The 10787-nt window shown below is 31.6% G+C and overlaps 1 protein-coding gene across 1 annotated transcript in view; it reads right to left on the bottom strand.

Annotated features, from left to right (window-relative positions):
- Positions 1-153: 153 nt before the first annotated feature.
- The window catches only part of LOC127707310 (mannan-binding lectin serine protease 2-like), a 132629-nt gene continuing 121995 nt past the window's right edge, over positions 154-10787 (bottom strand). Inside the window, exons 14-16 of the mRNA XM_052211859.1 lie at positions 4616-4763; positions 3825-3946; positions 154-1176 (exon numbers count right to left, since the gene is read on the bottom strand). Coding sequence (XP_052067819.1) covers positions 469-1176; positions 3825-3946; positions 4616-4763 — 978 coding nt within the window. The 3' untranslated portion in view covers positions 154-468. The remainder of the gene's footprint in view (positions 1177-3824; positions 3947-4615; positions 4764-10787) is intronic.

Genomic DNA, 10787 nt, shown 5'->3' with positions numbered 1-10787 from the left:
TTTTAGATTGGTCTTTGATTAGATGAAAGTGTATTAATAAGGATCGATGAGTTACAACCCGAGAAAATGTACTAAATAACTTCATACATGTACGATCTCCAATGATGAGTAAGGCACATTGTAATATAACCCAATTAATAAGAAACAACTAAGTCTCAATGAACTGCAACGCAAAAACTATACATTTTTTTATTGTTAGGGACACATATTGATAAATGATTGTTAAGTTTTTACTAATGCCTCGATTTTGCAGAATTTTCCCTGCATTATATATATCCAGTTGTCATATTTTAGGACAGTATTTTTCTTATTTTCAATAAACAATGGTGTATGAATCTTATACCTAATTAGATATCATATAAGTATAGCAAACATTAAAATTTGGCTAAGCTTTAATTTTCACAATGGTCATGTCAATTTACAATAAAAAAAAATAGTTTTACAGATGTAAAGCAAAGTACCAAAGTACTAAGGATCTCTATCGGAGATCGTGTAATTTTGTATCCAATTTTCAAAAGCAGCAACATGTGTATAGTAACCATAGTGACTATTCCTATCGCATCCAACTCCCCATGAAACTATTCCGACCAACACCCAAGGATGGTTTTCTGAGAGTCTCATAGTGAGAGACCCACCGCTATCACCAAAGCAAGCGTCTCCCATATTTCTTCTAGAATAACCAGCACAGAACATGCTGTCAGTAAAATTTCCTTGGCCAATATTTACAGACGCACAATCTTCACGATTTACATAGGGAACGTACACCTCCCGGAGATATTCTGGTGCTGCTTTCCGGAATTCACTGTATTGACCACATCCTACCACGCGTCCTATTTTATGACCGAGTTTATGAGTTAAGTAATTATTGTTAATGACAGAAGAGGGTTGAAGACAGACTGGTTGAATATCCTCCGTAAACGTGACCGATCTGTCCAATTCAATCAAGGCTACGTCATTATCGTAAACAGCACGTTCACCAAAATTTGGATGAACAACGTAAGACTTTATACCATATTTAACACCTCTTTCGCCGTTGCAACTATTTGTTCCCAGGAAGATATCAACCTTTTCTTTGGCAAACAATTCTTTAAATTCAATGTGAAAATGGCGAATACAATGAGCTGCTGTGATTAGCCATGAATTCGATATGAGATTGGCACCACAAAACGTCTTATCCTGAAATGAAAATCGAATAAAGCTAATCTTTCCTCGTAATCCTGAAACATGTTAGTGTTGATATGAATACTAGTAGGTTGTCCTGACGAAGGAAAACATATCGCGCTGAACATGCTTTATTGCATACAATAAACAAGAACCCACAAAGCGCAAGTCTTCTTAACTGATAAACGTATTTAGACTAGTCGCAAATCAGATTATGAAAACCAAAAGTAAAAATTCTAACTTGTTTTTCGTGGAAAAGTTTTCTTTACGTCAGAAGAAAGACTTATGGATACTCACGATACAATGAAATGTATTCAAAGAAGTTACATTGTAATTCTATAAATACATGTTTTAACTTGTTCCTCAAATATACCCGGGGGCCTCGGTCTAAGTAGTCGTACTACCGTATCACTAGCCTGTCAACACTGAGGTTGTGAGTTCGAATCCCGCAAGTTGAAGGTGCGCTCGACTCCAATCTTAATTGACTAGGATTGTCAGTTTTCCTACCGAAGGTCGGTGGTTTTCTCCGGGCGCTCCGGCTTCCTCCACCAATATAAATTGACCGCCACGAAATAGCACAATAGTTTTGAAAGTGGTGTTAAACACCAAATAATCAATCAATCAATCAAAAATACCCTTTTTGGCATTCAGGTTTTGTGTAACGGATTTGGACAAATGCATAATACTTCAATCATAATTGAAATAAGAAATTTGCCACTATCTACAGCAATGGCAATGATATAGTTATTAAGACCTGAAAGGAACATTTCAAATAAAAATAACATAATCAAATTATACATAAAGTTTAAAAGATAATGTTCAACTGCAGTAACGCCGTTCTAGTTTTATTGCATTAGATAAAACTACCAAACCCAAGTGACAGTTGAAATATGTCTATAGTGCTCCTACAATAGCACAAATGAGTTTATTTTATTGACCCGGTCATTTTATAAAGTACATTGTCAGTCTTAAACACTTGCTCTGTTGATATGTTTATAGTTGCATCCAGACAGTTCAAATAGTCCGTTAATATTTTTGATTTAAACATTTGTTGGAGAAAATGAAAGAGTACCAAAGACTATTCTCTACAGCAGACGAATAAGCGAATGAAACTAATTGGTGACTTTTCATTCGTATTTTTTATCTAAATACGAATGAAAAGTATATAATAAATATTCTGATAAATATTATCATTTTTCAGAAGCCTCTGTGGTATTACAAGTACTTTACGTTATTTGTCAGTTCCATTAAAGTAATTGATATGACGAAAGTAGTTGCTATTTGCAGGGTTGTGTTGAACTGGAGACAGTTATTGCTATATGTTTTATATACAAAACTGACGCTCCCCGTTGCCACCAACAGAGGGCATCCCTTAACGTAGATGTTAAAGGACAGTTTAATCCACTGAAACATGTGAATTGTTTGGAAAAAAGTTGCAGATTGGATACAACTGTATTACCGTTTTTTTCTGCAGGATGATAGGAAGGATATGCACTGGAGCAAACGTATTCCTGAAAGTACATGCATTACGTATATCTAGAAATTAAAGATGTATACATTTTACATGAGTGGTTTCGAAAGCGTTGTGTTTACAGTTTCCTTACATCAATCGTGTAAACTTTTTGTATTTTTATCGGGGTGTAAAAACGTTGCCCAAAGCACATTTTGTATGAAGCGCTTCATACTAAAATGTGTATAAACAATGCTTTTACAACCCAATAAAGATATTAAAAATACATTAAATTCTTATAATTATATTTTTATGCTCCTATAATGAGATTACGAGTTATATCAAGCTTTTCGTTTGTTGTATAAAGCATTGTTGTGACACTGCCATAGAAAGCACATGCAGTAATGGCTGTTGGATGTTGTTAAATATAATATTTTTTGGAATGCCTCACGATTGTTGTCCGTCTATCAAAATTACAGATTCGAATGAAACATACATGTAATGTAATTATTAAAAAGTTTCATTTAAATGGATCATGGGATTCTTTGAGAATGGATTACCCATAGGACTGACAGTCAACATACAATGGTAATGACCCTACAGCAGTATCGTAAACGTATGATATCGATATAAGATTTTCCTAAGGAAGTTGCAATCTATATTAGAGTACAATCAGAAAGTATTATTCAATTCATGCTAGTATTGAAACACTCCTCTGACTATCCAAAAGTTTGTGAAACCACACACATGTAACGTAGCTTAATATATTTAAATGTGAATAAAAACTCCGCGCATATAATCCCAGTCTTGACTTGTTGCCAATATATGTAAACTAAGACACCACATAGTTGATATTAATACCAAATTCCCTTAATGACGAAAAAATAATACCATCATAACAATGACTGATGATCCTAATTTGGGACTGGTAAGTATATCTTAACAGCGATAAAATTGCATGATGCTATAAGCTTTTGTCACAAAATTTCCTAAACGTGTGACATATAGTCTGTAATACATTTAGTCTACAATTTTCGAACTTCAGTCTCGCCCCTGTATCGGAATTTCATTATCTTTGAGTTGATCAGCAGTAAAAAAATGCAATGTATAAGGTATAAAAGAACTAATTGTCAACATGGAAGTCTTCAGTACCATACACAACTTCACAGCTTTATCTTTAAAGTGTAAAAAAACAAACTGTTTACCATCATACCTGACTACTCATACGTAAAACAGCATGCCATGGCGCTGACGCCTGGTCTACAGAGTAGCCGAGTGTTATTCTCCCAGCCATTCTGACACGTGGATTGTGAACCAAAACATCTCTCGCACAGACTGAAAATGAAGTCGAAATCATACTGTAATGAATACATAATAAATACACTCCACGAAAGAAAAACAAATGTTGTGCTATGATTTTTTCAAAGTAACAATTCGCATTTTGATTGATTGGTTACACTACTTAAAATATTCTGCATACTTATTTAAAGAAATATCGTTCGCGATATCATTCTGAGGTTATTAACTCTTCAAATTGACATATTTGCCCAAGATATCAAAATGAGAATTTCGGAATTTAATTTTTTTTTTATTTAAATGAGAGAAGTTTGGAGCTCAAATCTATTTTGAATTTATGTCCGAAATCTGGAATCTCGAAATTAACGTTATGGACTGACGGGTAACATAGATACCAATTTCATAAGTTCCTTTAGAAAACAAGCGTACAAGCAACAGTAAGTTCATCTGCTTTATTCTACATGAGTCAATATCAGTAAAGACCATGCTTGACGTGGACCTGAGAGACAATTTTCATCCTACTTCTGATTCTGCAAGATAATCGTTACAGTCAACACACTGATTATCCAATCAACTAACTGATTATCCTTAGACTATAAGAAAATGATAGTTTCACTTTAAAAACATTAAAAACGTAGTCGATATATATGTTTAAATACGAAAAAGGTTTTTAGTGCACGATGAGTAGCTGAAAACGACCATACTTACAGGAATTAAATCCTGATGCCGGAATCACTGATAATTGAGCAGATCGTTTGACATGACATCCATCATTGCTTGTAACTTCACAGGTATATTCTCCCGCGTCAGTAGGTATAACATTTGAGACTGCTAAATACTGTCCTTCGCTCAACGTCTAAAACAAAGTTATTAGTATATTGATTAAAATATTTCCCTTTTAACTCCTCACTGAAACGTAAATTAATTTTTAAGTTCATTAATAAAAAGTATTAAAACAAAACACTTAACAAAAACGATAAACAAACAATGATTTCCGTGTTATAAATAGGTTTTCTTGTGTAACTACCAATATATACCAACTATTTAGCAAACACCAAAGGACGATGAGGAAAACAACTAGATCTATAACCCATCGTACGTCATTCAACAATGAGCTAAACCCATACTGTATAGTAAGCTATATAAGGCATGCTCGTGACCTACAGTTTAAAAAGCCAAAAATAAAAAAAATGTTATCTTTCGTAATAAAATCAACGAAAGGTTTGAGTTATCTAAAACAAGAATGACAGTCAAAATGAAATCAAATTTGATGAATAAAAACCAAATGACCGAGCATATATAAAAGAATGAAAAGATACCAATTTGAATTATCTTTCTTTTAACCGAGATAAATGACAAAATTGCATAATAATGTATTTTAAACACCAGTCTCGCAGGTATATATCTATAAGGATAAAATTGCATTATAGTTGTCCCCGTGTCCAATTTACATGAAATAAATATACGGTATAAGACACATACACCATGAAAACATGATACACCCTATCAAATTAGAAAAACTTCCGAGCAAGTTTTTTTTTTAATTAAAAAGCGGGTTTTTTTTTTTACAGATAATGGTATTATATATAATGTCAAGGGATCAGCAGACAATAAAATTTGACTGTGTTCACAAGACTCACTAAATAGTATCGTTATTGTTAAGACATATAGTCCGTTAACTTTCAAAACCGTCCAAACTGAAAGGTTTGTATTGCTCTATCTTTAATTTTCTGTGAAGCATTTTGTAGATTTTGTTGTTTGTCCATTCGTCTTTTTTTAACACCGTGTTGTCTGTCTTTTTTCTACTGGTTTTAGATTTTCTCCTTCGTATCTCCATTTTTTTACAATTGCAGAAAGGATAACAAGTTCAAAGTTCATTGTTTTAATGAAATTTCTTGTCTCTTCATCCGTTTGACTTTTTCTTTCTATCTATATGTTCACCCACCTGTTAATAACCATTGCAAGACCAACTCAACTTACATCCGGTGATAGAGTTTAGTGAAAGTTCACATATTTATATTGACTCATGGAGATGAACATGAGGAATAGTATTCATGATAGTAAAGTTTCTTTCCAAATGTTTGATACGATTCACAACAAGATTTATTAAGTCAGTGTCTTGTTAGCGGATATAATATCATTGATCTTCATTAAACAGAATTGAAATTAGAAAACGAGCTCTTATTTCTACATATTTATTAGTATTGTCATAAACACAGCTGTTTTAATTATTTTGACGTCAGCAAGCAAAGAACAAATCCCTCATGTTGAGTATTATAATTAATGAGACGGTTGTTGGTATTTTGTCTTTTGAACCAAAGATAAGTTCAAAAAACTATTTCTTATGTTTTAGTATTGATATTTATAATCTACAATACAGTATAGATAATGATCATCATGTCTTTACCAATGCGTCTGTCTGTTTGAACGTATGCTATTTCTCATATATGTATCCAAGAAATGCACATTTGTTTACACAATTTGAATTAACTCATAGATACTGGTGTTCTTCGCATAAAACTCTCTATTATAAAGTTGATCATAACTTTTCTATGATTGACAATCAGTTTAAACACATAACTTTTACTATAGTGGTTTCAAAGAAAATATCGAAGAAGCACTGCGAAAATTGTCAAAAAAAATTACAAATATGTTGACTTTGAATTTCAGATCAGTAACAACATTCTCGAATTTATACGGTTCTATCATGCCATTACGTAATTTTTATTTCAATATATATGCATAAACCATGTTACAATATGTAATTAATTCACACATAAGTTTGATCTTAAAATAATTATGTTTCCCTAAAACACTATTTTTCAATTTCAGAGGGAACACAATCTGTCATTTCCAGAAGCGTCATATAATGGTTCATATCATTTTAAGACATTTATATGTATTTCCTGAAAGTACGCACGAAAATCAAGCCTTTTTGGTTAACCACTAATTACAAATACATGCAACCCGTAAAAGTGCGATCAAGTTGGAAGGAAAATCCTCATATATGAAATAGTCATTGTCTAAAAAAGAGAAAAACATCAACATAGAAAGACAAGTACCATAATTATAAAAGTTGAATACAGGTTCCGGAAAAACAGGGGTATTGGTCACTCCCATATATTCATAAAACGGGTATTTTAAAGTTATTCGATAATTTATTCGTAGTCATAAAAACTAGAGGTGGATAAAACATGTCAACACTTAACCAACTATGTAACCTACAAGTTATCCTAAAACAAGGAAGACATCGAACATTGATAATGATTAAAGTTATATCACTTCTTAGGTAAAGGGCCTTTTTCGTACGGTTAAGTTCTAGATATTTTATATCTTTTGGATAGTTTTTCGGTGTTTTGTACGGAAGCGTATTAGCGCCACACAACTTTTTTTTATATTTCTTCCTACGTTTGCGTAACCTTTGCGAAATAACGCAAACCTTTTGCGATATAACGCAAACCTTTGCGTAATAACGCAAACCTTTGCGAAATAACGCAAACCTTTGCGATATAACGCAAACATTTGTTTTATCTTATTTCTTATTTAAGATTCAAAGGAAGCAGCAGTTATTAATGGAGGAGGCTGCATATATTAAAATTTATCTTCTTTGTACTCATTGCAAAGTAAAATGCTTTACTATTTAACTAATAATGAGCAGGATAATAGATAAAAGAAGATGTGGTATGAGTACCGATGAGAAAACTTTCCATCTAAGTCATAATTTGTAAAAGTAAACCATTATAGTTCAAAGTACGGTCTTCATCACGGAGCATTGGCTCACACCGAACATCAAGCTACAAAGTGCCCCCAAAATGATATATATGATAATACATGTACACATATTACAATGAAAATTGAGTAAATTAAAGTTATACCGAAGAAAAAAACCAACCCTGCTAATATAGCTATTGCCGAATATAAATTTACTTCCAAAGTAAGCTCTCGTTTGAGGATTGTGTAAGGTTGGTTAACTACCCTTTAGCAATAGATGAATAAAATGAAGATGTTTTATTTATAAAATTATGTTCTCTCCATTTAAATTGCTACCAATTTACTACAATAGATTGGAAATTTCATGACTTTTTATCAAAGAATCTTTATCATATTCTGAGATTAAAAAAACGATTTTTTACATCAAAATTTAAAAAAAAAAAGGTTTTCGTTATTTCGCAAAGGCTTGCGTTATATCGCAAAGATAGGAAGAAAATTATATAAAAAAATTGTGTGGCGCTAATACGCTTCCGTAGTTTTGTAAATTATACCATAGTTTTTGTTGGAACCCCCGGTCATAACCTCACGAGACGAAGACTTTAAGATATGTAGTTATTTTAATCGATTTTCAAATGGAGTTTCAAGTTATTTTTTTATTGATAATATGATATAATTCTTTTTCATTGCAGTCTGCGGTGACCGACACAAATTTCTCTTCTTCGCTCCTTTTCGAATATGGATATAAAATGGCACTGAAATGATGAATGATGTGGACAAGCACTTCCCAAAAGACGCTCATTAAGTGAAAACTCGTACCTTGTATATGTTTCATTTTTTTTTTACAATAATTTCAATATAATTTGCATATAATTCTTTCACTCGAGATAATTTACGTTTTTTAACTTCTATTTAGGCTGAGAGGTAAAACAAAAATGTGTTCTCGGTTGCCACAAATGCAAATGAATACGTTTAAATTTACCATAAACAGTTATATGTTTTATTTATTATGCTGCTTATTAAGGTGGTACCTAACACTACAGGGAGATAACTCTGTAAAAATCAGCTAAACGTTTTAATTACGTTGTATTGTTAAGGATATATTAAGCTTCTCAATGATCAAAATTAGTGTTTGTCAAACTGCTATATAACCAACGAAATTTTTCTGATAAAGTGGTTGGTTCAAATTTTTTGAAATTTTTATATTTTTGTCAAAGGGTCAAAGTAAACATTTTGTCAAAATTTTATGAAAATTAAACGAGCCAAATTAATATTAGTCAAGGTGTTGGGTACCACCTTAAATGTATACTGTATATACATTTTAAGAACAATGTGCATACATGTACTTATATGAAAATGATGCAAACTGTACACCCACCTATACAAAAGCAAAATTTCAAGACTAGATGTGAATATGAAAATCTAATTTAACCATAGTATAATTTGAAATATAAGCAAACTAATTTTTTTCAATGGATTTATCTCAAAATTTAATCATGGACGTCCTTCTTTTCAAATTGTTAACTTCTGACACAGTTTATCATATCAATAAATTAAAAAAAAGATTAATCTTATCTTTAACCGGTCTTCAAAGTCACTAATCGCATTGAATTATTATTAAACATACGTAATAGCGAAATAAATTCTTCTTAGAAGTTACTTTAAAATTTAACATGATTAAAAGGATTATGAAAAGATATTTAGCTTTCCAATTATTTTCAATAATATTAAAATATAACCCATTGACATGCAACCTTCGAATATTCCACATGTACAGTGAAGTATAGAGTCTGATAACATATTTTAATTCAAATATTCAGGTTATTGGAACAAAGGATGCAACTCGTTGAACTCAGAATGTTTTGGAAGTGCGTTTAAATCTTCTTGTGTTTATACTCCAAATGCTTAAAGTATTGCTTTCCAAAATGTTGCTCTTCTGAAGGAAGTTATGATCAAACTGAAATCGGCATCTTAATTCATATTTTATCATATTTTGAATTACATACAAACACAAGATATCTTAACTGAATTATGTATGACAATGTTTCAATCATAAACAATAATTGTATTTCCTATATAACATAATGAAATTTGGAAGCTCAAATATATGTATAGAAAACAGAAATAATTTCATCGGTTTTGGAATATTGGAAGATTGTTATAATCAAATTTGATTTCGAAACATTGGTTTTAAATAACCATGTCCTCAAAATCTGTTACAATTATCTGGTAATCACAATTAATATGCTTGCACTGTCTGAAATCTTCCATTATTTTATATAAGTGCTGATAATTCACGTCAAAGGTTTGCTACCTTTTTATGTAAAAAATAAATTGGAACAAATTGTTAGATTAGATAAATTAGATAAATTTAAGCTTGCCCCTCCATATGAATAAAAATTATAAAAACATGTACATAACATATAAATGTTTACATCTGTCCCCATAAACCTTTTATATATACAACTTTTACCGAATTAGACTATTTACCGGATTTGTAATAACATAAGCAACACGACGGGTGCCACATGCGGAGCACCTGATATCACCCCCAGTTTTTGATGGGGTTCGTGTTGCTTAGTCTTTAGTTTTCTATGTTGTGTCATCTGTACTATTATTTGTCTGTTTGTCTTTTAATTTTTGGTCATGGCGTTGTCAGTTTGTTTTCGATCTATGAGTTTGACTGTCCCTCTGGTATCTTTCGTCCCTCTTTTATTATCTAAATAAATACAATTGTGATAATTAAATCAAAGTAAGATTGACGTAGAGTGAATAATAACACGACAACCCTAGTATGTTCAAGCTCATGTCACGGTGTCTGGTACCAGTAGAGAGATCAATGAAGCCTTTCATGACTCTGGTCTTCTTTATTGGTAAAAAGTGATATTTTTTTCAACAAAGGATTTTCATACGTTATCTATCTCTTGTATTTTAATATTATTGGTTTGATAAAAAAACACTCTAAAATAATATCTCTAAACGCCACACCCCATGTATGGTGACCGCTATCGATCAATCAATCAATGAGTTGTATGAAATGAACGGACTATTATGTTGTGTTTTGATAGAAATCATTTATAATGCTTGTATGAATTTATAAAAATACCGTATTTTTAGCATTAGTTTTTGTTCATTACACAATTATAGTTGTTTTAAATAATGACTGTAAAGT

This window comes from Mytilus californianus, unplaced genomic scaffold (assembly GCF_021869535.1).
Source record: "Mytilus californianus isolate M0D057914Y unplaced genomic scaffold, xbMytCali1.0.p SCAF_1, whole genome shotgun sequence".
In the NCBI taxonomy this organism is placed as follows: Eukaryota; Metazoa; Mollusca; class Bivalvia; order Mytilida; family Mytilidae; genus Mytilus; species Mytilus californianus.
The sequence above is the reverse complement of the archived record's forward strand: the minus strand, read 5'-3'. Positions and strand labels throughout refer to the sequence as shown.